Raw genomic sequence first — 27,070 nt, forward strand, 5'->3', positions numbered from 1 at the left:
CGTATTCAAATATTTGCGTTCATATTAATGATAAAATCACAAGGCTGGTACAGTTCAAGTGCCAAAAGAAAAAAAGAAAAAATAGACAAGTAATGTGACAACAGAAAACGGCTTAAAAATTCAACAAGAAGAAAAAAAAAACACTATGTCTCAACACTACAAGTGTTAATAAAATAAATAACCATCCACAGTCCATTATGTCATGAAAACTATCTCCACTAACAGCTTCCAAAAATAGCTTTTAACTGAAAGCCAGTCAATATATTGTGAAGAACCAAATTCCTGCAGCTGCAATCTATAGAAGCCAGTCTTGTGTACATTGAAGAAAAGATTATCCCTCTGAGAAGATAGCCACACAGGTAAAAAAATTCCAATCTAGGAAACAGATTTTAGAAGGATTCCCCATGCCTTCGTTAATTTATTCTGACATTCTGCCTTGTCGTGATCATTCGCTTTAGTGTAGCTAGCCAGAAGTTGCACTCCAACAGCGATAATGCTAGTTGAGGCCCCTTCTGCAACATCATTTGCCATCTTCAACAAGTAACTATGCCTGCATTGATATTTAAAATTAGAAAATACAAGACATTATTTTGTACCCCCTAGGTATCCATTATTTTTCAAGCAGCCAATTAATTTTCCTAAATGTGTGTGATTCTTTAGTGTCCCCCCCTCCCCACGACATGTACCCACCCACCATGTAATTAGAGAGAAGAATTTGTTGGTTATGGATGTGTTGTCTCAAAAAGTTATCTCCATGGTATAATAACCCTTCAAATTGTGCATGTTATATTTTACTGTGTTTGTGATGTGTTCGTACCTTTGATGTATGTTATTAGAGGGTATTAAAGATTTTGACGTGTATTTACAACCATATTTTTCAAAGAGCATGATTTTTTTCATTAATTTGACCCAAAAAGTACCAACAAATAAGGCAGAGGATTGGTAATATACCAGTGTCTTAAGGCAGTCCCAGTCTTCAACAAGTGGTTACCCAGCAGGTCGAACAGTGTTGAGTACCTCTGGACCTTTCTCAATTCCAAATAGGAGCTTCCCAATAAGTTTAACGCTGTTATCTATATGCATTCTATGTGACATTGCTTCAACAAACTGCTTCTGAGCTTCAATACCAACTAGGAGAGCCTTCAGGAGCCTTGCGGAACTGAAAAAAGATTTAGAAAGAAAAGCTTGAATGAGAGGCATAAATTAAAGGATGAGAGCTTCCAAAGAAAATGTATTAGGTGTTGCCAACATATAATGGAGAGCCCCTTACATTTACAACTACAATTTCACAGCAAGAAAGAAAAGTAACATTGATGGCCCATTTTCCTTATAATCAACAGGTCCTTGTATTATTTGGAATTAAGGACAGTAAAAGATAAATAAAAACAGTTGGGAGAACAAACCTTATCCCAAAAATGGACGAGATCAGCATCTCGCTGGTTGATAGCTTTTGTAGGTGGCCTCAAGGAGTTTTCATCCACAAAAGTGGAGTTTTCATTTTGCAGGATTTGTACCCAGATACCAGACGAGATTGTCCATGCTAAGATCTATATCACCGTATTGCATGACATGAGAACCATAGGCAGAATTTTCATTTGCAGTCCATCTATGACCTGTGAATGCCAGCATAATGATATCATTAGATGCTATCAGAAAGTAATAATTGCACGGGCAACATCTGGACCCTTCTAACACAGCAGATCCCAAAAACACACATAGTTTGTTCTTGACTCCTTGTACATGTCCCATTGTTGACATGAAGGAAACTTGGCCCACATTGCCCAATCAAACAAAAATATTTTAAGTAGAGAAGCACCCAAAATAGGTGTAGAGAAAAGAGATTCATGATGTGATAGATTTCAGCTAACATGCACTTACCTTTCAATTTTTCTATGTTTATATGACTTATTTTTCATTTTTTGGAGGACAGTGGAGGTGCAGAGTCTACTCAACCAAGTAAATTGGAACCATTTTGGAGATAGTTCTTCTATACGGTTGAGGCTAATCTTAGTATAACTAAAGTGAACCTGATATTTGCAAACTATTCTTGTTATTTCTCATATAACATGCATAAAAATACAGAAAAATTTTGCATACCTGTCTTCCATCCAAGCAACACTATACAAGTCACCCAAACAAGTTTCATGGATATCCGAGAGGACTAGGATCCTCTCCAGGACAATAAGTTCCCCAACTGCTCTCTTCTGCATTTGATGATGTTGTTGCATACATATTCAAACCTTCTGGAAGAAATTCAAGATGCTTCCAGACTCACAAGCTTCAAGATAAAATAAGCATGTTCTAAGGCTTATTGCACTGCACTTGAGCTCAAAAATATAATTAAAGGAAACTGACCGAAAGCCTTAACCCAGAACACTTAGGGAGGAGCTAAATTTAGTTATTTCCTTCTTCTATTATGGACTTATAGTCTGATACACACAAATCAGAACTCTTCACAATTTAAATCCAAATGAAACTGTATGTAAAAAGTACCAATTTGCCTAAGAAACACCCAAACACTCATCATTATAAAAGATCACATTTAGCTTGAGCTTCATACAAATTTATGCAAATGCCAATCTAAATTATACATAAACAACCCACTAAGTAACTCAGAATCATCAGTCCATGAATTTCATACCAGCTCAAATAGGTGTCCAATAATCAGATGCCAAATAACATTAGAGCATTAGCCTCAAACACATCAATAAAGATATTCATAAGTGGAAAATATATATTTACACATACATCAGATATGGAAACAAATCAAAATTACCTCTTAGAGAAGTTACTGTCAGAAGTAACAGTGATCTTGCTCTTCTCCCGGGTTACAGTGACAGTGTCACCAAGAGCACCAGCCTTGCCTCCAACCTTGATCCTCTCCTGGAGAAACTTCTCCAGGGATGCAATGTCCATGATCTTGTCCTCCACTGGCTTTGTACAGTCAACAACAAATAATGCTCCCTTCTTCTTCCCCTTGGGAACTGGTGCACTCCCTCGACTCAACTTGCTTCATAAACCTTTTCAATTGACTCCATACGAATGAAAAAACACTTGACAGATGAAGAAGTTGGGTCTTTTTTCTTTCCTTCTTTGCCTCCATCCTTAAACACTAATCAATATAAAGAAAACATAAATTACACTAGATCTTTTAACAAGTCAAAATTGAAAAGACACATGTTCTATCGGTTAACATGTCACTGGCAACAAAACGATTAACTTGAATGATGTAAGAAGCATGAACTATATTGGATGATGAATGTGAAAGAACTTGAATGAAGGCAGCAAGAACTATCCATTTGAATCTTGCCTCAAGGGAAAAGAGCTTGTCAAAGAAAACCACAGTAATTGTGGAAAAGTGATACATGTGTCAACGTTGCTTACAAATCAATTGTACTTTCTAGAATTCTTTTCACACTAGCTGCACATCCTCCACACGTCATTCCCTGCCATACACACACAACACAGAAACACAACTACTAAGAAACATAAGACAAATATATGAAGTATGTGACTATATAACATAGAAATCTGTGTCTCAGTTCAGTGTATAATTACCTTTTTTGAACCTTACGCCGTCGCGTATAATGAGGAGGAGGTCTTGCATGTCCTTCGTCAGATGCCTCAGGCCCAGCATTGTGTCCATGTTTGTGCCCTCCTGTCCCACAAGGAGGTGCCTTTGCTATGCGTTTCGGCCGACCTCCTGCCTCTGCAGGTAACCCAACAGGCTGCTCAACGTGAACATGGGATGGGTCAATGCCCGAAGAAGGGCTAGTGGATGTACTGTGGGAGGGTGGCTGCGGTTGCATGTCAGGAGGGGTTAGATCAAGACCCAAGTCGAAGGAAGGAATGGGTGACAGCTCAGGAAATGACCGTGGGGTGGGTGGACGGATGTCAGACCCAGGACATGGATGTGGAGTGGGTGAAGGGATGGTGGTGGGGCTAGAGGATGGATGTGGGATGGGTGAGGGGATGGTGGGGCTAGGGGATGGATGTGGGATGGGTGAGGGGATGGTGGGGCTAGGGGATGGATGTGGGATGGGTGAGGGGATGGTGGGGCTAGGGGATGGATTTGGGGTGGATGGGTGGGGATCGGGGGTAGGGACAACTCTCGGGGTAGCAACAGACGAACGAGACCCACGTCCGACGAGAGGTCTGCTCGTGCTTGGGCTTTGAGTAGGCGCTGCCGCAGGAGTAGCTACCTCCTCATTCGGGGCCTCAGGGATAGGAGCTTGTACACGGCCAATCTCCTGCACTGCATTTAGCACATCAGTAATGTCCTTGTGGTCCTCGGTGCCCACTGGGTGACGCCTCAACAAACGGGCATATCCTTCAATCTGACATGAAAAAGCCAGGTATATTAGTAATGCAATACCAGGTATATTAGTAATTCAATCGATAATAAAATAAACATTGGTTTTGAATTGGTTCTGCTAGTAATAATTGCAAGTTATAGAGTAGACAAAATGCTAATTAAAAATTCAACAGATAGAAAACTATACCATTATAATCAATCTAGCACCGAGGACATTGATGAACCTCCGAGTTACCCTTTTGTACCAACCGAAGTACTCGTGTTGTGGAGGCATATCACCAAGCACTGCCTCACAACGCTGTTGAAGGCGATTACCCCACTCTGTAATATGCACAGCATGTTTCCGCATCCAGTCAACACCAACCTTCCCCCTCAAATCAATGGCATGAAGCGCTGTATCGGTGTCAACATTACGGGGAATTTCTTGGATCATCCCGAATTGACGAACGACACGATCCGGTGTATGTTTCTCTACTAGGTGGAAACATACAAGTGGCACCGTTGCCGTCCACACGGCCCTCCCTGCAACGCACCACGGCGGAAGGTCCTCGAATTCAGCTTCATACGGCTGCCACACCACCTACGACAGCCAAAAAACAAGCAACACATTAGGCAACAATGTTTATATGTCAAAGTTCACCAAAACTATATCTTGTTCCTAAACATATTAAATAAGGCATTTTCATACCTGGTCTGGCAACATTGAAGCTATTTGCTCGCGGTACCTGTCCAGAAAGATGTGGGCGGGCCTGTTTTTCTTGTTTGGGACCCACAACCACCTACAACCCAGAACAAGGGAGCATATTAACGGATATAATTTAGGAAATTTGACACAAAATTATAGTGTATAACCTCTATTTCAAATTGTTTAATATAGACTTAAATAATTCCTAGAAGCTTTTAAAATAAATAAATTGAAGTTACATGACGTGTATGAGGTAGAAACTTACTTCAGGGACAGTGGACCACGAAGTGGAGGACCATAAGCATCCACTGGCGGGCCATTAGTGACTGTCGGGCACAAATATGGGAACCTGGCCCATGCCCAATACTGGACCAACAGCAAACACCCACCAATCTGATTAGCTTTCTTATCGCTTGCCCTGCATAACTCTCGGTACAACCATGCAAGGCAAGCACTTCCCCAGCTGTACCTTCGTGGGTTGCGAAGGTCTTCCAACTGCTGCACCCACATTAGATGCACTCTATCGCCGGATTTGTCCATGAAGATTGTGTCCCCTAGTAGCGCTAGGATGTAGCATCGTGCGTACTTATGCAACTGATCCTCTGTGGCATTAGGCGGCAATGGATTGGCAACAGCTTCCAAAAGCCGTTGGATGAGAATCCTCTGGCCATGAAGTTCCTTTCTCTGATTATTTGCAGGTCGGAAGCCAAGGAATTCGTCACACACATTCTCCCATTCTTTCTGCGTGCTCCCTGTAATGACCTCGCCGTCAACAGGAAGCCCGAGAAGAACCTCCACATCTTGCAATGTGATGGTGACCTCACCATGTGGCATGTGGAAGGTGTGAGTCTCCTGCCGCCATCGCTCCACTAAGGCCGTTATCAGGCCGTGATCAATCTCTCTACCCGGGGTCCTGAGGAGTCCCTCCAAACCAAGTGCCTTAATGATGTCAACGACTCGGTCGTCCACCATTGGCTCTCGGTCGGAGAACTCTTCAGTGCGGACACGGCATTTAAGGGACCCTGGATCCTGCACAGAACAAAACCATGGATTAATATATGACAGCAAGTGTGTGTACATTGTATGAATAAAATGCGTGTACATTCGTTAAATATTTAGTGTTGTGCTTTACCTGCCCATTCCAAATAGCTTCTGACCGATGGTTGGCCTGCAACGTCAACACCGACTGGTCAATGGGGCCAGGCTGTGCGTGGTCAATCTGTCCAGCATTTGCAGCAGCCATACTGCAGAAAAATGATAAGCAATTAGCACGTAATAGACAGTGAAAACAAAAAGAAAAACATATTTATATGAATTGGTGCTGCACGTTACATTTATTTCAATTTTTACAATGAATCAATCATTCCTAATTAAATGGAAGTTGTTCCTATTATGTTCACTTTCTTGGTAGTGGTTCTTGTATAGGTGAGTATTGGGATTGAGCTATGGAGACATAATAGCAAATATTAGGCGCTTGTTGAATGGTGATGCTATGGAGCCTATGGATCCATGGTATAAATGGTTTAGAGGAACTATTGACAAAACTGCTGCAAAGGAAGGAGGGAATAGCTACATTATTTGTGGAACTATAGAGGAAGTCAATGAGACAACTCTAAGGATAACAGAGCTACCAATCCGTAGATGGACACAAGATTACAAGGAATTCCTGGAATCTATTTCTTCTAGTAATAAAGAATGCAAAGATCCCTTCATTGAGGTAAACCCACCAAGTCCTTGAGAATAATAGTGGGTTGGGGGAGGTGGGGTTCAAAGCTTTCTAATAATTTTAGGACTATATGAAGTGCACCATGTAAAGTTTTTCCTTCATATGCTGTTTCCATTATTATTTGTTTCTCTCTTCAATTTGTTTGAATGATCTTGCAATTTATTATAAACTTACATTAATGCTTATAAAAATTATAAAACTAGAGCATTCATTTATAGTTCTTGGGTTTAGTTCTTGGGTTCTATTTCAGGTTGGTCATGACAATAAGTTATATCTGTAGAAAAATCTTGGTATCAACTTGTAATCTCTGCTTTGTAATTGTGAAGTGTAGACAGGGACCCCAAATATAAGTATTAGCATGCAACATATCCTTGTTCCATTCCATTATTTTTCCATTTTATATATATATATATATATATATATATATATATATATATATATATATATAAGCTGTCTAATATCTTGATGTATGAGAGACAACATCAACTGCAACAGGACTTTTTATCATTTTAGGATCTTGGAGGTTCATTAGGAAGGGAAGCTGCAACAGGACTTGGAAATATGCCATATGTCCTGGTACTCTGGGAATGTCAATGAGTTTTATTATTTATCCAAAATTATTGAATACAATAATTTATTATTATTATTATTATTATTATAGCAGAAACAATTGCAATTTGAATAATAAGGAACGCACATTTACTTATCTGAATGAAGAATGTGGGGGAAAAGAAGAGGAAGAAAATGTTCTCATCATTGGTTGTAAGAAACCAACATGAATAACAAAGCACTTGTATTTTCAGAGAGAGAGAGCTGATGGTATGCACTAAAAACAAGAACTCTATAACTGTAAACATGAACTATTGCCAGCACATATTTGCTTGAATAAAACAGGGCAATTGGAGAAACTTATGGATTATGTGATAATAGCATTTAACTTTTTATGTCTATCTACTATTATTACTGTGCTGATTCTGTTATGGTTTTCATCTTCTTATCTTCTCTCCGGCAATATCTTTTCTATATTTTCATTTGATTTTGTGAAGGTTTTTGTTCTCTAAAAACGTAACCAATAATTGGCTTTATTTTTTGTTTGTAGATTTCAGATGTTCTGTGTGATGCTGGGAAATCTTGTGGTGTGGAATCAGTTTGTCTATACGGAGGAACCTCAAAAGGACCTCAGATAGCTTCTTTGAAGTCTGGTGTTGTAAGATATTCTGTTCCTAAGTCTGGCTGTATTTATATGCCAATTGTAAAAGTCACACATTAATTACTCTGTCCTGTTAGTTGCACACAGACACACATTAATAATGTTATGATTGTTTGCTTTATACATTTATTTAGAAAGGCAAAATTGTGTGCTACATTTTCTTATAGTTGGACTAGAATAGTTTATAACAACATGAAAAGCAAGCTTGAAGTATGACTGAATGACTCAATCGCAAGCAAGTCATGGCATTCTTTTAGCATGTACAAAATCATCCAAAAATGCAATTACAGTTTCTTTCACATAAATATCTCCAAAATACCCAAAATTTCACTATTCACGTCCTCCACTTCCAAAATCAATCACATCAGGCACAGGCAGAGTATAATTCTTATATAATTATTGCATTGAAAAATTTACAACTTTCACATAAGCTTTAAGGATACACCAATATGTGAAGAATTGAATAGAAATCTACCTGAGAACTGAGTGAGAGTGCTTGAGAGTGGAGAGAGTGCTTGAGAGTGGAGACTGAGTGAGTGACAGCTCAGGGGGCGAGTGAGAGAGGCGCGAGCGTGAGACGGTGAAGAGCCGTGAGACGGAGGAGAGCCGTGAGACGGTGGAGCGCCGTGAGACGGTGGAGAGCCGTGAGAGGGTGGAGAGCCGTGAGACGGTGGAGAGCTGCGAGCGTGAGAAGGTGGAGAGAGGCGCGAGAGGGAGAGTGAGAGGGTGAGTGACAGAGAGTGAAGAGCCACGAGAGTGAGAGGGTGAGTGACAGAGAGTGGAGAGAGGCGCGAGAGAGAGGTCTGCGAGAGGCTAGACTTGGGTTAAATTTGAAAAACCCCTATTAGAAATCGAGTCTCAAAGACTCGATTTCCAGGTGGATCAACTCACTGCGGTAGCTTCTTCCACGTGTCGTCCACGTCACCTGGAAACCGAGTATTTAAGAGTCGATATATAAATCGACTCTTATAAACTCGATTTCTAGGTGGCCGCCACGTGGAAAATCGCCACATCAGCTGTGATCAAGCCATGGAAATCGAGTATTTAACAGTCGATTTATAGTCTCAAAATCGACTCTCTAAGAGTCGAGATGTTAGTATTCTATAAACTTCCGAAACAGTGCCTACTAACTATATTCTTCAGCCGCTAGGGCTATTTGCCCATTTTGTCCTTTTAGATTATATTGTTCTTTTATTAACTCCGTCCATACATACTTCTTCCCCACGACGCTGAGGTCCTGCTGAGCAATATATGGGTGCAAGACATCCAAATTTGGGCATACATAAAAAGGGCCAATATTTGGTAAAAATTGCATATAAGATGATCTGAACCCAACAACTGAGTTCTTCTGGCCAATCATCCAACGTACATATTTTAAATTTCTTAAAGAATGTACACAATATAGATTTATTGTACATAATATTTCAAATAATGTACACAAATTTATTTATTTAACATACACACTTTTTACTGCGCATTCTTGATGTGGTGGTCACTCCATAAGTATAAATGCTTGTGGGGTGTGGGCAGTATGGGTTGGAGTTCAAGTCTCTAGGAGGGAGCTTCACACACATATACATTTAGATTAGGCTAGAGTATAAATTCTATCTTGTATAAAAAAAAAAAAAAAAACACACACACACACACACACTTTTCAAATAATGTATATAATCGTGTACATTCAACGTATACTTTTTTTTTTTTTTAACAATGTATATATTTTTGTACATTCAATGTACACACTTTTAAATAATGTACCCAATTTTGTATATTCAATATACACAAAGTTTTAAATAATGTACACGATTATGTATATATAACGTACATACTTTTCGAAAAATATACATAATTACGTAGAATACTCAAATTTTCAAATAATATACACAATTTTGTATATTTAAAATACAGATTTTTTCAATGAATGTATATATTTAACGCACACATTTTTCAAATAATTTACTAAATTCAATATACACTGTTTTCAAATAACACACACAATTATATACATTCAACGTATATATTTTTCAAATAATATACATAATTATGTACATTCATATGCCTTTTGGTTTGCTCGATATTACGTTTCATTGTAACGTTAGATTATTGCAAAACTTATGTCAAATAATTGTAATGTTATTTTCTTTCAAACTTCTGTCAAATATTTGAAGTATTATATTCAAGTTTTTTTTTTCCTCAAAAATATTTGAAAAAAAATTGGTCATTTTTCTTTCATGCCATGACCAATGGTAGTCACTGTAGAAGTCTTTGTTGCCTATCATTTTTGTTGCACTCAAAACATTTGTTGGTTCCTTGCTCCTGACATTAGACTACTCTCGTTAACAAGAGAGAATTTGTGGCCAATCAATTTAGATTAGAGAGAGAGAGTTACGTAAAAGACTTTGTATCCTCAAAGGTGTTCTCTTCAACTCATATCTGGATTTTTGTTAAGAGAGTTTCTAATAAATTATTGTTGGCTTTGAGGTGGTCTAGCCACTTGATTAGAAACTGTAAAACAGTGAAGTGAAGAAAGGGAAAATAGGGGAGGAGAGAGTGAGGGGCTGAAGCCAATCTTATCCTCTTTTTTTTTTTGGCATAAGAATAAATAAAATCCAATTAAAGATTACATATCAACTTTATAAATAAATAGCTGATATGGCACAGGACACTTAAAGTTGCCACCTTAGTTAGTAAGTGCCTATAGTAAAATTACAAATAATACATTATTTTTCTATTACTCATGTAAGTAATATTTTTAACAGAAGTTAGCCGATGGACTAGTACCGCTCATTTTTTAAACTTTAAGGACCAATAGTGTTCATTTGAAATTTGAGGAACCAATTACACTCATAGAGTAAACTTCAAGGACTAATTGTGTACTTTTGCCTAAGTTCTAATACCAAACATATTGAAAAAAACACCATTTCCAATCTCATTGATAACGTTAATAAAAGTTAATATGGATCGTTATTTTTGAAATCAACCATCAGTACAAATTATCTTAATAAAGTTGCAGAAATTCTTATTAAAAAAAAAAAAAACCATTAGTACAAATTGGTAGGCCTAGAATCCAAATGAAACAAAACCATGGAATCATTAAATGGACTTATTAATACCATAGTTGGAGGAGCCCTTAGAAATAACGGACTACCAAAGAGTCTTCCCATTTGAGACTTTTATGAATGGCCCCAAAAAAAGAGAAATAAATAAATAAATAAATAAAAAGTGGAAAAATTGAAACTGTAAGTAATGTACAAAAATGAAGAAACTTAAAGTCAAACTGTCAAACAAAAGTTCATAACTTGCGAAGCAAGATCTTAACAAATCATCCTGGCCGTCGTGGAGATCCTCTTATATGAATATCTGAGCTTTGATGGGTCTCCGACACGTGTACCCCAATCGACTTGCATTTACCTCACCCGCTGTCACTGCACGTGTAAAAGACCCACACAATCACAGCCTTTCATTTTAACACATCACTATGCCCCAACACGCACGGTCAGGGAGGAAGAGACATATGAGATAACAAACACCATAAAGACGAATGAGATGGCCCATAGAAAAGTCGCACCGAAAAAGAGCAATAGAATGATTGATTGAATTTTTATTTTATTTTATAGATAATTTTGTTAATTAAAATTATGTTAATATGTAAATTATACTCATTAAATTTGATTGAATTTCATTTATTATTATAATTTGACTTTCTTTCAATAATCTAAAATTTAAATTTATTCAATTAAGGTTTTTTGGTCCAATTCAATTAATTACAATCAACTAATCAAAAATTTGAAAAAAAAAATTTCTCATATATTAATTTAATTTAATTTTTTTTAAATGTGAGAGAAATATTTTTTTTTGGCAATTTTTTTATTGAAATTGGACGGCTGACCCTAACTAGTTTGTTGAGATTTATAACTGACCTTAAAAGTTTGGTGCTATGGCAGAAAAGACCTGAATTGAATAAATTTTTTTAAAAAAGTAAAATTATTTTATGATATGAAATATTCATATTTTAATTTGTAGTACATATGATGTATCAAAATGTCACACTAAAAATAAAAGAAATTAATTTTAATTTATATATATATATATATTATTTTATAGTTGGTTTTCATTAGCTTAATTGACAAAATGTTGTAAGGATATACGTAAAAAAATAAATAACATAAACATCTTATGAAGTGAAATCAAATATTATCTAAATGATAACTTAAAATTTAATATATCTTTATTTTTTTTGTACAATTAATACAAATTCTATATTTTCTATTTAAAAAAAAATGATGGACAAGTTACAAAATTTCTCTTGTTCAAATTTTACAATCCTCAACTCCCCAATTTTCTTGAACTATTCCCTCAAAAAAAAAAAAAAAAATTCTCGACCTAACATATTAGATTTTATTAATAATTATTAAATTGTTGGTTCCTTTCAAAGGTTAAAGTATAAATTTTGAAGAGAGGTGCTACGTCCACAACATTTTTACAATATTTTCACAACAAATCATAGGTGGTTAGTTATTATTGGTTCAAATTTGAACTTAATACTAAGATTACTTTTTTGCCCCAACAATAACAATCAGTAACAACCTGCCACTTAAGATTTGTTGTAAAAATGTTGTGGACATATCATTTCTCAATTTTGAACTATCTATTGACATGTAACTTTTGAGTTTGGACACTAAAATAAAATAGTGTGACGAATACTATAAAATCAATAGAGATTTGTGGAGCCTAGGGTTGAAAGTGTGAAAGGCAGCAAATATCTTTGGGATAGACATTTTTTGTTTTATGTTTTGTATTTTTTCTAAAATGGGTTTTTTTTTGGGATAAATAGACAACTATAAATAAAGCCAAAAGTGAATTGCCCACTTTCGTAAATTTATCCACAATTGAGGCCAAATATCTAAATCCCCAGAATTTCCGCACTACTAACCCTCCACGTTCGTTTTCAACCAAACCCCCACGAAACTTACTTCTCATAATATCACAGAGAGAGAAAACTCAGAGCCACACTTCTCTATCTCACACGCTCTTGGAACAAGGTACTCTCTGCAAAACCCTAGAAACTGCTCTGTTTGGTTTTACATATGTACTTCAATACTGTTTGTTTTTTTTCTATAGGTGTGTATTGTATTGTATTGTATTATATTTATGTATAATTTGAATGTGTTAATGGTGTGTGTATAGGTTGTTTTTTTCTGTATGTATTTGTGGTGGAGTTGTATGATAAAATGGGGAAAGGTAGACCTAGGGCTGTGGAGAAGGGTGTTTCAGGGCAAAATCTTAGTGTTTCGCCATCTGGGTCATTGAATATACCATCTGGGCCTGTGTATTATCCAACTGAGGATGAATTTAGAGACCCTTTGGAGTATATATGTAAGATCAGGCCAGAGGCTGAGCCTTATGGGATTTGTAGGATAGTTCCACCAAAGAATTGGAAGCCCCCATTTGCATTGGATGAGGGTTCATTTACTTTTCCCACTAAAACACAAGCCATTCACCAGTTACAGGCGCGGCCCGCCGCGTGTGATTCGGAGACTTTTGAGTTGGAGTACGGTAGGTTTTTGGATGATCATTGTGGGAAGAAGTTGAGGAAGAAGGTGGTTTTCGAGGGGGAGGAGTTGGATTTGTGTAAATTGTTTAACGCCGTGAAGCGTTATGGTGGTTATGATAAGGTTGCCAAGGAGAAGAAGTGGGGGGAGGTTTCGCGGTTCGTGAAGTCGGTGAGGAAGATTTCAGAGTGTGCAAAGCATGTGTTGTGTCAGTTGTATCGAGAGCATTTGTATGATTATGAGAAATATTATAATCGGTTGAATCGAAAGGCAGGTAGTGGTTGTAAGAGGGGATTGCATAAGGAGGGGAAGAGTGAACATGAGGCTGAATTTTCGGGCTCGAAAAGGAGGCGAAAGAATAATGGTGGGGATAAAGTTAAGGTTTGTAAGGTAGAGGTGGAGGAAGAGCGTGATCAGATATGTGAACAGTGCAGAAGTGGATTGCATGGGGAAGTGATGCTTCTGTGTGATAGGTGTAATAAGGGGTGGCATATTTATTGTCTTTCTCCGCCTTTAAAGCAGGTCCCACCTGGGAATTGGTATTGCTTAGAGTGCTTGAATTCTGACAAGGATTGCTTTGGTTTTGTGCCTGGTAAACGGTACTCATTGGATTCTTTTAGGCGTGTGGCTGAACGTGCCAAGAAGAGATGGTTTGGGTCGGGATCCCCTTCACGGGTTCAAATAGAGAAAAAGTTCTGGGAAATTGTGGAGGGATCGGTTGGTGAGGTTGAAGTTATGTATGGTAGTGACTTGGATACATCTATATATGGCAGTGGTTTTCCACGTGCAAATGACCAGAGACCAGAAGCAGTTGAAGCTAAAGCTTGGGATGAATACTGTGATAGTCCTTGGAATCTTAATAAATTGCCTAAGTTGAAAGGGTCAATGCTTCAAGCTCTTCATCAAAACATTACTGGTGTTATGGTGCCCTGGCTGTATATTGGGATGCTATTCTCGGCTTTTTGCTGGCATTTTGAAGATCACTGTTTTTACTCAATGAATTATCTACACTGGTATGTATCTAATTTTGCCTTATTCACCATATTTTTCATGATTATGCAACAAAAATTCATTAATTTTCTTTGCCTTTATTTGTTGAATTTTCTATTTGAGAACTAGTATTTCTGTTTTAGACAATGAAAGGATCTGCTTGAATGCATGATAGGATAACTCCTAGAAGTTACTCATGAAAAAAAGAAAAAGAAAAAGAAAAGTTGCAGTTACTAGCTTTGAGGTGTAAAAAAAAAAAAAAAATCTACTGCATAGAGCAACATGAAATGTTAACAAAAATTAGAGTTCTAAAATGATGATCAGAACAGAAGTCTAAAATGATTAAATCAGTATCCATAGTATTAGCTAGATCTATTTTTACATGCTTTAGTTTTTGATTAGTTGGCTTATCAGAACAGAAACCAACTTAGTTCAGATCAAACACTGAGAAGGATCTGTGACTCTGTGCCCAATGTTGCTCACACTAGGGGGGGAGGGGGTGTTTACTGGGAGGGGTGGTTTGGATTTGATTTTAACTATCAGCAATTTCGTATAAAGTTTTTTTTTTTTGATAGGTAGCAATTTTGTATAAAGTGGCTGCCCAAGACTTGAAGTATTTTACAATTGCATCATAGAAGAGCCCTCCAAATTAAATTTTATCCAAAAAAGGGTCCTCCAAATTAAAACAGAATAATCATATTAAAGACTGAAGTTTGATTAGAATTAGAGCCTGTTTCTTTTAACTTCCAGGTTTTTTTTTTTTTTTTTTTTTTCTACATGTTCTTTTATCTTAAAGAATATGTAGTCGATCCCAATTAATTGGGATTGAGGCTTCCAAAAAAAAAAGAGAAGAAAAAAACTCACAGTTCAATTTGAACTTAGTTTGGCTGTATAGATGATTTTTTTTTTTTTTGGATAAGTAATAATATTTATTATTAGAGAAGATTACTTCATGCTCATGGTGATGAACACTAAGTATCTTAAAAAATTACAAAGAATCATACAGAAAATCGAAATGAGTCTTGAAACTCAACAATAGGAGTACAATGAGTAAAACCCCATGTGTGGGACCAATCAAACAAGGTTCAAAGCTACAAGGATTTCTGTTGCTCAAGATATTTCTCAGTATCCTCAAAAGTGTGGCTATTACATTCCTTCCACACTATCCACATCAAACGTAATGAAGTGAGATTCCAAACATCCGAAGAGCGCTTCCCAAACCAATTTCTCCCCCAAACAAAAGATCTGCTACCACCAGTGGCAACACTCAATGAGTCCCCAACATCTTAAAAACTACACCACAAACATATGCAACATCGCAATGGATTTTAATTTCCTTTGAGCTTATCCAACATGGTTTGCAATTTCAGATTCTGTTGGCCAACACCTTTGCCAGTGACTTATATACACTACACACAAGGCTGATGGCCTAAAATCCCTAACATTAGTGGCACTTTTCTTTCTGGGGATTAATACTAGAAAAGAAGCATTTAGGGATTTGTCAAACTCATAGTGCCTATGAAAGTTTGCAAAGAATGTCATTACATCCACTTTGACCACCCTTCAACACTGTTGAAAAAATGTCATAGTAAACACGTTTGGGCCTGAGGATTTGTTGCCCTCCATCTTCTCTTAACACCTGGATTACCTCCTCTCTTGCAAATTCTTTCTCAATCAATTATTTATCAATCTCATCTATGCTTGAAAGTCTAACCCATCCACATTGGGTTTCCAATCTTTTTGTTTCATTGTATATAGTTTGATAAAATTGCACCACCGAATTATGAACTGCCAATTCTTCCTCATAATACGTACCGTCTGTCCAGACCTCTCACATGGTTGTTTTATTTGGGTGAGTCAGCCAATCTATGAAAGAATTGTGTTTCTATCCCCCTCCTTCAACCATAAGACGATATCCCCAAACACCAAGAGAATAGAGATGCATTTTATTCCACTAAGACGTACTTTTTATTTACAATTTTATTTTGATAGTAACAAATCTATCCGTGGATCTTGAACCCACGACATCACGTTTCTCTTTAAAGGGAGGAGGTTCCATTTGAGTTAGAGCTCATTAGCTCTATTTAGGTGTATTGTATAGTTCAAATCTACCTCCTTTGGGTTTCAAAAGAAGGTTGGGAAGAGGCAGCCAGTCTTAAGATGGTGGTACTGTTGGTGTAATAGAGGCTTAGAGCTTCTTCTTTTTTTTATTCCCTAACACATTTTCCTGAAAGATGAATCATTGAATAGATATTGAAGTGCTAGTGATTGGATTATTCTTTTCTGTGTGTGCGTGTGTGTATATATATACTAAGTTCTTGTGGTCTGCAGTGATTTTTACCTCTTTTGCTCTGTTTTAAATTGACTCTGACGCTCACTTCTATGTTGTCTCAGGGGCGAGCCAAAATGTTGGTACAGTGTCCCTGGTAATCAAGCCGGTGCTTTTGAAGAGGTAATACTCAGAGTTCTTTAAAATAGTGTTTGACATTTTTAGGGGTCCAAGGCTCCCCCCCACCCCCCCCCCCCCCTTTTTCTCCCAAATAACCTATTTTGCTCTTTCTAGCTCGTGTTATGGTATCTTTTTTTGTCTACTATTCATTGTCATTTTTTTTTTGGAATTTTACATGTTTTAATGAGTAATTCTGTTATTTATCAGCTTCTACTAATTAAGTCTAGTTGTAGTTGTAGTTGTAGTTGTATCCTTTCTTTATGTACTCTTTTTAATTTTTTTTAAGCTTTTCTTTTTGCATTTTTTATGGGATACATGCTGCAGTGCCTGTGGAAGTATGTTAACTTTCATTTTAATGATAATCTAGCAATTTCTCAATTGTGCTGGTCAATTCTGATAAACAATGTGTGTTGATAAATTAGTTTCTTGTTATCAAAAGAAAAGGCTTGTCACCATCACATTTTCACTTTCCTGTAGGTCATGCGGAAGACTCTTCCCGATCTTTTTGATGCACAACCAGATCTGCTCTTCCAGCTTGTCACCATGTTGAATCCATCTGTCTTGCAAGAAAATGGAGTTCCTGTCTATAGCATTCTACAGGTTTGACCTGAAAGTTCTCTCTCATTCTCCTCCCTTTTCTCCTTTCATCCTGTTTTTGTTGTTAATGAACAGGTAAATTAGTTGAGTGGTTTGATGAAATATAAGTGTTATACTTGAGTTTCTACTTTTGGGAGAAAGGATGAAGCAGGATTAGTTTTTGAACTTAGAAGAAAAAAAGACTTTAGGAATTTAGGGTCCTTGTTCTGTTTGTATTTGATAAACTACCACTTGTCTCAAAAACTTAATTTAAAGAAAATGGTCAACATAATCATTTAACCCTTTTTTAACATTCCCTCTTATTTGTGTGCTTCAGAGTTTCTCTCAATAATTGGGTTCCAACATGTGGAATTGGTATTGTGACCACCTATTCAGATACCATGATAAACTATTATTTTTCCCCAAAAGATTAAGCTGATAGGAATTGGTGATTATAGTCATTTAACCATTATTCTAATAGGATTAAATTGTACAGAAATGGGCATGGGTACAATTGGACATGTGGGCGTAGGTTGCATGTCTAAACCATCGTATCTACATTTACTGTTTTAATAACATCTCGCTGATATTCTTTTGATGATACTTTGCTTTTCATGGCTATTGATATTCTCTTTATGCTTGCTATCTGCCAGGAGCCTGGTAATTTTGTCATCACCTTCCCAAGATCATATCATGGAGGTTTCAATCTTGGTAGGCCATGCCACTTTAGGTTTACTAGCCAGTGGTGATCAGTTGAAGATTTTAGTGCTGTGTAAATTTGTAATGAACCATAAGTGGCACACAACAATTCGGCTTCTTGTTTCTTTCAGGTTTAAATTGTGCCGAGGCCGTCAATTTTGCTCCTGCTGACTGGCTGCCTCATGGTGGATTTGGAGCAGATCGGTATCGGGAGTATCACAAAGCTGCTGTGTTGTCTCATGAGGAGCTTCTTTGTGTTGCAGCCAAGGTTATCAGTTTTGACCTGTAACTTATCTTTTTATTTAAAATGTCAGAAAACTTGCTCCTGCACTGTTCAACATTGGCCTCTGAAGTTTCAATATATCCATTGTCATTTTTTTTACCGTTATAAGACTGTTAACCTTTTGTTACTTAATACTGCTATTACTCTTTGCTTGTTGATTTAAATCTTGGGAGTTACTCCATTGACTTGTCTATCTCTTCTGCTTGATTTTTCTTTTGCTTTTAGCAGAGTGACTGCAATAGGCGAGTATCATCTTATCTGAAGGAAGAATTGCTTAGAATATATACTAATGAGAAAAGTTGTAGAGAGCGACTTTGGAAAAATGGCATTATAAAATCATCTCCCATGTCCCCTCGGAAATGTCCTGAATATGTGGGTACTGAGGAGGTATTACCATCTACACGCTTATTGGTTTTCATTTTATGAAATTAGTTATTTCAAGATAATATTGATGGTGATGAACATCTCCTGGCGGACTTTGTAGGATCCAACATGCATTATTTGCAAGCAGTATCTTTATCTCTCTGCAGTTGCTTGCCGTTGTAGGCCATCTGCCTTTGTATGTCTGCAGGTATGTGAAGTTCATAATTTCTAATTTTATAACTTCAGATGCCAATTGTAATTTTAGATGACTTTATAACTATAGATGCACTGTTGTCTCAATTGAAAGTTTAAGCCTTAGTTTTTGGAACCTGTGTACTTTGTTGCCAATGAATACTAGCTCAACTGGAACCTCATCCCTTTATAAGTTCTAGATAGAGGTTGAGGTTGTGAGTTTAAGACCCATTGGGTGCATATGTAATTTACCAAATTAAAAAAAAAAACTAAATTCTTGTTTGTCCTTTATAAGTGTTACATCTACTAAAAATTCCTGTGACTTTATTTAATCTAACAAAGAAACACTGTACACTCCCTATACGCTGTGGCTTTTTTTTTTTTTTTTGGGGGGGGGGGGGGGGGAGTGGGTTTGTAGTTGGTTTTCTAATTATTTCCATGGACTTAATGAATTAATGAAGATGGCTAGGTTCCATAGATAGTAAAATTGCCAAAGTTCCTGTGTCCAACATGGGTATGGGTACAAAATGTATTTTTTTTTTTTTGATAAGTAATAAAGATTTATTGATATAAAAAAAAGTGAGACACCTGACTACACAGGGAGTATACAAGGGTGTAACATATCAAATACAAAAATTACATAAATCAAGTAAATCCAATAAATCCAAAATTGAACAAAAAGTTTGGTTTCTTCACACTGAGAACTAGTCCAATAAGGTTCTGAAAAATAGAAGCTTGAGATTAGGCATAGAACGCTCATTGTTTTCAAAACACCTACTATTTTTTTCCTTCAAAATACACCACATCAAACAACGAGGAACAACCACCTATATATCTCCATTACGATAGCGACCAAATTGAGCTTGCTAGCAAGCAAGATTCTCAACAATAAACATTGGCATAGCCCAACAAACTCCAAATAAACCAAAAATCATATCCCATAGCTCCAGAGCAACTGGACAATGAAGGAATAGATGGTCAACAGTTTCACTATTACACTTGCACATATAAGACAAATCCAAAATGCATACCTTTCTTTTCCTTAAATTGTCAATTGTCAGACATTTCCCCAAGCAGCAGTCCATGCAAAGAAAGCCATTTTAGAAGAAATCTTCTGCATCCAAATGGTTTTCCAAGGGAAAAACTGCTTACTATGGCCAACTAGAAGATGGTAGTACGCACTAACCTATGAAGCACGGGTGCGTTTTCATATTCAGGTGCGGGTGCGGGTGCGGGACTCGGCAATTTTTGAAAAAATAGGGTGCGGGTGCAGCGGGGTGTGGCGATTAAAAAATTATTAAAAATATTTTTATTTATATATTTTATATATTGCTAAGCATGCTTTTTTATATAATAATAATAATAATAATAATAATAATAATAATAATAATAAGTAAAAAAAAAAAGAGAGGTGGCTCTCACGTTCCCATTAAAAAAGAAAAAAAAAAAGAGAAAAGAAAAGAAAAAAGGAAGAGGGGGCTATCATGTGGTTGGTCAGAGAGGCACAAAAAAGAAAGAAGGGGCTTTTAAGTGTTGTCCACTTGTCCTTATCAAAAAGAGAAACAGAAGTTAGCAGAACTCTTCAAAAAAAAAAAAAAAAATCAGAACAGAACAATGGCATATCAATACCCAGTCCACCGGCGAAGCAAAGAAGACAAAGCAAAGATATGATTTCAGTCCACTGGTGACAGCGGTGTATCAAGTCCAGTCCACCGGTATTTTCCGTTTTTTTTTTTTTTTTTTTTTTTACCGGCAGATTTCCTTTTTTCGGTAGAAACACACCGATTTTCGGCCGATACGACCCGAATCGGCCTGAGTTGGTGCTGAGTCGGCACGAATCGGGAAATGAAAAAAAAAAAAAAGCGACGCGGCACCAACGCGCAGGCAGCTGCGTTGCATGCCTCACCTCGCGTCGGACGCTGGTGCGGCGCCTCCGATGCCGCGTTCGTGCTTCATAGACACTAACCATAAACCCTTACTCTTACAAGGTCGTCAACATCTCCTATCCTCCCCAATCCCCTTTATAGGAGTGCTATAAATGGTATTTATGAAGCTGCAGAAAGCTTCCAATTCCCGATTATGTACATCCCTACAAAAATGTATTTCCCAATGAAGGACTCCATTGGTGTACCTCATTAGATCAGCCACACTTGCCTCTTTGTTTCGACAAATCCTATATATTTCTGGATAGCAGTCTGCAAGAGAAGATGTTCCACGCTATCGATCTAGCCAAAACTGCACTTTTGATCCATCTCCAATTTCATACAAAATAAACTGAGATAAAGAGGGCCACCCCTTTCTAATATTTTTCCACAAACTAACTTCATATGGACCAGAGAGTGAGCTAGAACACCAACCACCCCAATTACAACCATACTTCACCTCTGTCACTTGTCATCATAGAGCATCCCATTCTTACCTAAGTCTCCATAACCGCTATCCTAATAAAGCTACATTAAAGGTTCTCAAGTTCCTAATCCCTAAACCACCTGAAGAAAGTGGAGTACAAACCGTAGTCCAATTAACAAGATGAAATTTGGGCTCATCCCCTAGGTCACCCCATAGAAAGTCCCGTTGAAGTCTTGCAGTTTAGTTGGCCACTGAAGCAGGAATAGGAAATAAAGAAAGAAAATAAATAGGAAGATTTGAGACAGTACTTTTAATTAAAGTGACTCTACCTTCCTTGGATAAATATATGTGATACAAGTACAAAATGTATGCGATACGTGCCCAGCAAATAAAATGTATTTTTAATTATGGGTACAGCCAGGACATGGTCGCGATACGGCTGGGTACGTCCTGGACACGGGAGGAAAAAAAAGAAAAACGAAGAGATTTAGTTTGTTCTTAAGGCAGGAAAAGAACCCTAAATACGTACCAGTCTGGTTCCTCAAGTCTACTCTGCAGCAGCCTCAACCAGTCCTCTGCCCCTCGTACTCTCATTCCACTGCCTTCTCTTTTTAAACTCACAACTTTCTTCAGTCTAGAACCACTATAGCACCACCACCATCACCCTCTTTGAAAAGGGCTGGTATATTTTTAAACTCTCATAACTTTTGCCTTTGTATTCTTTGTTGATTTGCTGCCTTGATTTATTGGTTGAGGTTACTTGTTAGAGTCCACTGGTTCAAGAAATTTCTTTCATTTGGTTTAACTGACATTCTTCTTTTCTTCCTCGTAAATTAAAGGCACATAACCGGAGTTAAATTAACATTGGGTGGTTTAGACGGATAAATTGACATAGCTTGGGCTTTAGATAAGGCATGACTTAAACTTTAAAATAATTTGGCCATTACTTCATAGTTAATAGGCCTACATTCAATAATAAACAAGGCCAACCCAGCCCATATATGTGAGAATTTAATTGTAAGCCTTATATTATGCGCTTTAAAGTTTTAAGGCCACGTTTATTCGAAAGAGAAAACCTCTTCCCTTACTTGCATCAAATCAAAGCCATGGAAATAAAATGGGCTCACTTTCTGTTAAATTAAAGCATGGAACCAGCCTTTTTTATTATGTTTTTATATATAACTTTTTTTTCCTTTAAAAAAAAGCCTTATATGTAGCTTTAAATTTATTATTTTTTTAGTAAGAAGCGTTTATGTTTAATAATTAATTTTAGTTTTGCCTTTAAATTAATTTTGATATTTTTTCAAACGTTTTATTTATTAATACTTAGTTTTAAAACCTAAAATAAATAAAATTATGTCCAAAAATATATAAAATATACCTAAAAATAAAAATTAATTAATTAATTTCCATATCCCGACATGTCATACCCTAGCTTTTCAAGAAATGTTGTGTCTCCATACCCGTACCAGTACCCATGCATCCTATGAAGATGCTTAGAAATTTTTATAGGCATGATCAAATTTCTGTGGTTCTAAACACCTAATGGTTGTTGCATTACAATAATATTTTCTATACTGATTGTTTCCTGATTGTTTCTGTGTCTCATGCAGCATTGGGAACGCCTTTGTGAATGCAAATCCAGTAAACTGCGTCTTCTTTATCGTCATACACTTGCTGAATTGTATGACTTGGTGCATACAATAGATAAATATAGTTGTGAAGAGACGGCAAAAAGTAGAAATATACGGAGGCAAATACCTTGTCCTATTGAACCAAAGGCTTTGAAAAAAAAGGTTTGGTTTTGATATTCTATTAACTATCAAATAATTGTAAATGTGCCTCTCCTTAGGTTATCTTAGCTATACAATGTTTATAAATATGTGCCTCTTGAGTTCCTTTTGCCGACTATGCTTTTGGCCCTTGATCATTGATAGGAAATATGTTGGATCAGTCTTCTTGAAATTTTCCTTTGATTATTACAATAAATTTCCTTTATGAAGTGTCGTGATTTATTTAGAAGATAATTTTAAAAATTTCAGTTTTTGGAGTTGCCTTGGAGGTATTGTTGCTGGATGTTCATTATCCTTCAGCCCAAACATAAAAATACATTAGTATTGAGTAACAGAAGGGTAGAGCACCTGCACTATAGGTAGTAATATTTCCATTTTTTTGCAGTGAGTTTACTATCGTAAACTCATTGTACTATTCTTATCAATAAAGATTTTATTACCTATCAAAAACAAACTTTAGGTAGTAATATAATCAATGTTTAGTGATTAGCTCAATACAAGATGAAAAAGAGATGCATTGAAAATAACTTGCCTATTTATTGTAGCTATGCTACTTTCTTGTGCTGAGCTTCTTTTATTAGAATATTCTCTCATGTCTATTTTTTAATTGGGCTGAAAAGAATATGAAGGATTGCAGCCCACAAAGCTGATTCTGCATTTCTCTCCTAAAAGGCAGAATGAGACCTGAGAGAGAAAAGGGCCAGTTCGGCAGGGTTGTAGCAGTTTAGAATATGAATAATTTTGGATGCTCAAAAGCAAATGAGAAAGGCAAAGCTACTTCACAGTTTTTTTGAAAAGCTAAACATCATATGGTTTCCACTTACCCAAAAAAAAAAAGAAAAAAAAAAGAAAGAAAAAGGAAGCACAGTTTGTTTTAGAAATGAGCTACAGGAAGTTTAAAAGCTGAAGTGCTCCTGAAGAAACTGCGGAAAACGCCACTAAATGGGGCCTAAGTTTTATGATGCCCACACCTGTCCTCAGCCTTGCTCTTTCTTTGGCTTGGTCATTCCTTACCTAAAAAACTTCTGTTGTATAACAAATCTCAATGCAAAAATTTCCCAGTAAATAACTCTATTTTTTAGAAATTATTCTGGATATATTTGTCTTCTTGTGCAAGTGGGGTGTGTTTGAGAGATACCATGTTTTGTTGTTGAGTATATGATGATTTGTGGACCAATTGTGTACTTTAGTGAATTTAGTGCTATTTGGTTATAATGTAGTGTCTTTAAGTATATGAGGATTAAGTAATATGTGGCTATTGTTCTCTGGGACCTTGTTGCATGTAGGTGAATGGTGGCCATGTTACTCTTGATCAGCTTGCGGCACAATGGCTTTTGCATTCAACTAAGATTTTTGAGAGTCCGTTTTCAAGTGAATCCTATGTTGCCGCATTGAAGGAAGCTGAACAGCTCCTTTGGGCTGGTTCTGAAATGGATTTGGTGAGTTTGGAGCCTCCATCCTTTTCCATTCATGTGTTGCCCCTAAAATTGGATTTTGCAACAATACTTTATGAAGCAAAAAATTTCACTTTGGACACAGGTGCGAGACACAGTAAAGAATTTGATTGAAGCTCAGAAATGGGCAGAAGGAATAAGAGATTGTGTATCTAAAATTGAAAACTGGTCACGTCATTGCGATGTTGATCTGGATAAAATTCACTTTGAATATGTTGAAGAGTTGCTGAGTTTCAATCCTGTGCCCTGTAATGAGCCTGAGCATCTCAAGTTGAAGGTTATTATGGTTTAGTGAGTGATTGTTGTTTCCACTGTGTGGTTGCCCTATGTCTTCAAATTGACCTCTTATCGCTGTTTGTTTTATGACACTCAGGAGTATGCAGAAGAGGCAAGACTGTTGATTCAGAAAATTGATAATGCCCTATCAACATGCACAAAGGTATATAATTTAGTAATATTTTCTTTGAGAAAATATAATGTCTTCTGGCAGTGTGTAGCACTAATTCAATTATATTGAGTGGTGTTGCCTTTTTCTCCATTCATCTTGACTAATTTTTCTCACCGCAGATTTCTGTTTTGGAATTCTTGTACTCCCAAGCTTGTGACTTACCAATTTATGTAAAGGAGATTGAGAAGTTATCACTGAAAAGTTCTTCAGTAAAGGTATATTCGGTTGACATTTGCTGATTTAGTCTGATATTTTTTTTGGGGGTGCTTGTCTTGCTTTTCGTTTAAAATAATTTAATAATTATATATCATTCTTACTTTTCAAAAAAAAAAAAAAAAATTTTTGCGGCTTAATGTTGTGAAATAATGTTCATATGGTTGCCTGCATATCACATGAGCTGGGGTGGTAATATGCGTATGGTAGTTTCAATTTTCATTTTTTGTTGTGTTTCTCATTTATTGAGAATTTTAATATTTGTTACTTATATGGTATTTGTAGGATCTGACCTTGGCAAATGGGTCGGGTCAATCAGGTTTGGGTTTGATGCTTTCAGGTTTGAGTTAGAAAAAAAGGAGTTAGAAAAAATGGGTCGGGCTAATTGAATTAGAAATCAGGTCAATCGGGTTTGGGTTGACCTGGATTTTTTCAAATAATATTAAAAAAAATTGGGTGGTTATTTATTTATCTAAATAAATAAATTGAATTAAAAAAAGAGTGTAGTTTTAATGAGAAGCAACATATGTTGGGCTGTTAAGAAGTAACATATTCATAAAATGACTGTAGTTGAAATGAGAACGATAAGATCGATAAGTGGAAATACATGGAAAGATAGGACCAAAATGAGGAAATCCCCTTAAAGATAGGGGTAGCTCCTATTGACGAAGAGATCCGAGAGAATTGTTTCAGATGGGGTGGTCATGTTCAAAGGAGAGAAATTAATACACCAATAAGAGAGAGTTGATCCAAGTTGAGGGAATTAAAAAGGTAGAGGAAGACAGCAGACCCAAAATAACATTAGTAGAAGTAATAAGAAAGGATTTATTAATTAAGGGATTATTAAAGAATATGGCTTTTGAAGACAAGGAGAGAACCTAAGTTCTTTCAAAAGTTCTTCTCTTCGGTACTTTATTTCAGTGGGCGCGTGTTTGGGGTTTTACAAATTGTATTTCTATTTCTGATTTCTTACACTCTATTAGATCAAGTTATTGGAGTGTGGTTTTTTCTCATTTTTCCTTTTCTTCCTTCTCTATTTTTCTTGACCGTTGTTCTCTTGTTTCATGATTTCTGCATCATTAGTACATCCCCTATGTACTCGGTTTGGCAATTCCTTTATTATTATTAATAATACTCTTACGTTATTTATCAAAAAAAAAAAAAAAAAGATCAAGTTCTTGAACTTGCTGTATTTTTTCCTGATCAGAATGTTCACCATCGTGAACATGATGCTCAGTATTTTTGAATAAAAGTTTTATTACCTATCAAAAAAATAAAATGGCCTTTGATAGAATAGAATGGAGTTGACCCTAGCTAATCTGTTGAGGATCCATAGCCGTCCTCAAAAATTTGGGATTAAGGTTTGTTGTTTAATTTAATTTAAGCAATTCTGTTTCTGAGTGCTTCACCTCAAGAAAGTATAAACTAGAAACATGATCTCTATTATGTTAAAAGGAGTGAAAAGTAGTATACTGAAACTGGTTCTATGCCATGACTCCTGCTCCCCCCCACCCCCCTCCCCTACCCCATCCTCCCCCTCTCCACCCCCTCCTCCACCCCACCCTCTCCTCTCCCTCAACCATCACCTTCTTTCTTTCCTTTTCTGCCACCCTCACATTTTCCTTATCCCTCCCCCATTTGCTTTCCTCCACAGTTTGGGTTTTTCCCATATCCTTATCCCCCTCCTCCACCACTGTCTTTTCCCTCCCCCTCCCCATCACCTTAGGGGTCTAACCAAGCTTTACCCAAACAGCCTACCCTTGTATCTGCTTC

At 36.7% G+C, this 27,070-nt stretch overlaps 2 protein-coding genes across 5 annotated transcripts in view; one reads left to right on the forward strand and one right to left on the reverse strand.

Moving 5' to 3' along the window:
- On the reverse strand, positions 1–8,959 carry LOC142612832 (serine/threonine-protein phosphatase 7 long form homolog). Of its 3 annotated transcripts, none has more exons than XM_075784996.1 (12): positions 8,412–8,959; positions 6,133–6,244; positions 5,266–6,029; positions 5,004–5,094; positions 4,503–4,895; positions 3,559–4,337; positions 3,385–3,446; positions 2,777–3,112; positions 2,098–2,278; positions 1,404–1,613; positions 952–1,159; positions 1–550 (listed from the first exon to the last, which is right to left on the reverse strand). In XM_075784996.1, the coding sequence occupies exons 2-7, from the start codon at positions 6,241–6,243 to the stop codon at positions 3,440–3,442; spliced, it is 2,145 nt and encodes a 714-aa protein (XP_075641111.1). In that variant the 5' UTR covers position 6,244; positions 8,412–8,959; the 3' UTR covers positions 1–550; positions 952–1,159; positions 1,404–1,613; positions 2,098–2,278; positions 2,777–3,112; positions 3,385–3,439. The 3 variants fall into 3 exon arrangements, with proteins under 3 accessions (XP_075641111.1, XP_075641112.1, XP_075641113.1); XM_075784997.1 differs by having other exon boundaries at positions 3,311–3,446; XM_075784998.1 differs by lacking the exon at positions 2,098–2,278.
- A 3,856-nt stretch (positions 8,960–12,815) lies between these two features.
- LOC142611817 (lysine-specific demethylase JMJ17) overlaps positions 12,816–27,070 on the forward strand; it is a 38,628-nt gene continuing 24,373 nt past the window's right edge. For both annotated transcript variants that reach the window (XM_075783960.1, XM_075783961.1), the window contains exons 1-13: positions 12,816–12,978; positions 13,124–14,501; positions 16,873–16,930; positions 17,405–17,527; positions 18,157–18,214; positions 18,334–18,470; positions 18,711–18,872; positions 18,970–19,056; positions 23,003–23,185; positions 24,469–24,621; positions 24,722–24,913; positions 25,010–25,075; positions 25,204–25,299. In XM_075783960.1, coding sequence (XP_075640075.1) covers positions 13,168–14,501; positions 16,873–16,930; positions 17,405–17,527; positions 18,157–18,214; positions 18,334–18,470; positions 18,711–18,872; positions 18,970–19,056; positions 23,003–23,185; positions 24,469–24,621; positions 24,722–24,913; positions 25,010–25,075; positions 25,204–25,299 — 2,649 coding nt within the window. In that variant the 5' untranslated portion in view covers positions 12,816–12,978; positions 13,124–13,167. The remainder of the gene's footprint in view (positions 12,979–13,123; positions 14,502–16,872; positions 16,931–17,404; positions 17,528–18,156; positions 18,215–18,333; positions 18,471–18,710; positions 18,873–18,969; positions 19,057–23,002; positions 23,186–24,468; positions 24,622–24,721; positions 24,914–25,009; positions 25,076–25,203; positions 25,300–27,070) is intronic.

The sequence above is a fragment of the Castanea sativa genome, chromosome 10, assembly GCF_040712315.1.
Source record: "Castanea sativa cultivar Marrone di Chiusa Pesio chromosome 10, ASM4071231v1".
NCBI classification, from domain to species: domain Eukaryota; kingdom Viridiplantae; phylum Streptophyta; class Magnoliopsida; order Fagales; family Fagaceae; genus Castanea; species Castanea sativa.

Bases quoted from the DNA above. Each gene is read 5' to 3' on its own strand.
- LOC142612832 (XM_075784998.1), bottom strand. From the start codon at position 6,243: ATGGCTGCTGCAAATGCTGGACAGATTGACCACGCACAGCCTGGCCCC. The intron at 5,095-5,265 runs GTAAGTTTCTAC...TCTGGGTTGTAG, and splicing joins CGTGGTCCACTGTCCCTGAA to GTGGTTGTGGGTCCCAAACA. The intron at 4,896-5,003 runs GTATGAAAATGC...TGGCTGTCGTAG, and splicing joins CTTCAATGTTGCCAGACCAG to GTGGTGTGGCAGCCGTATGA.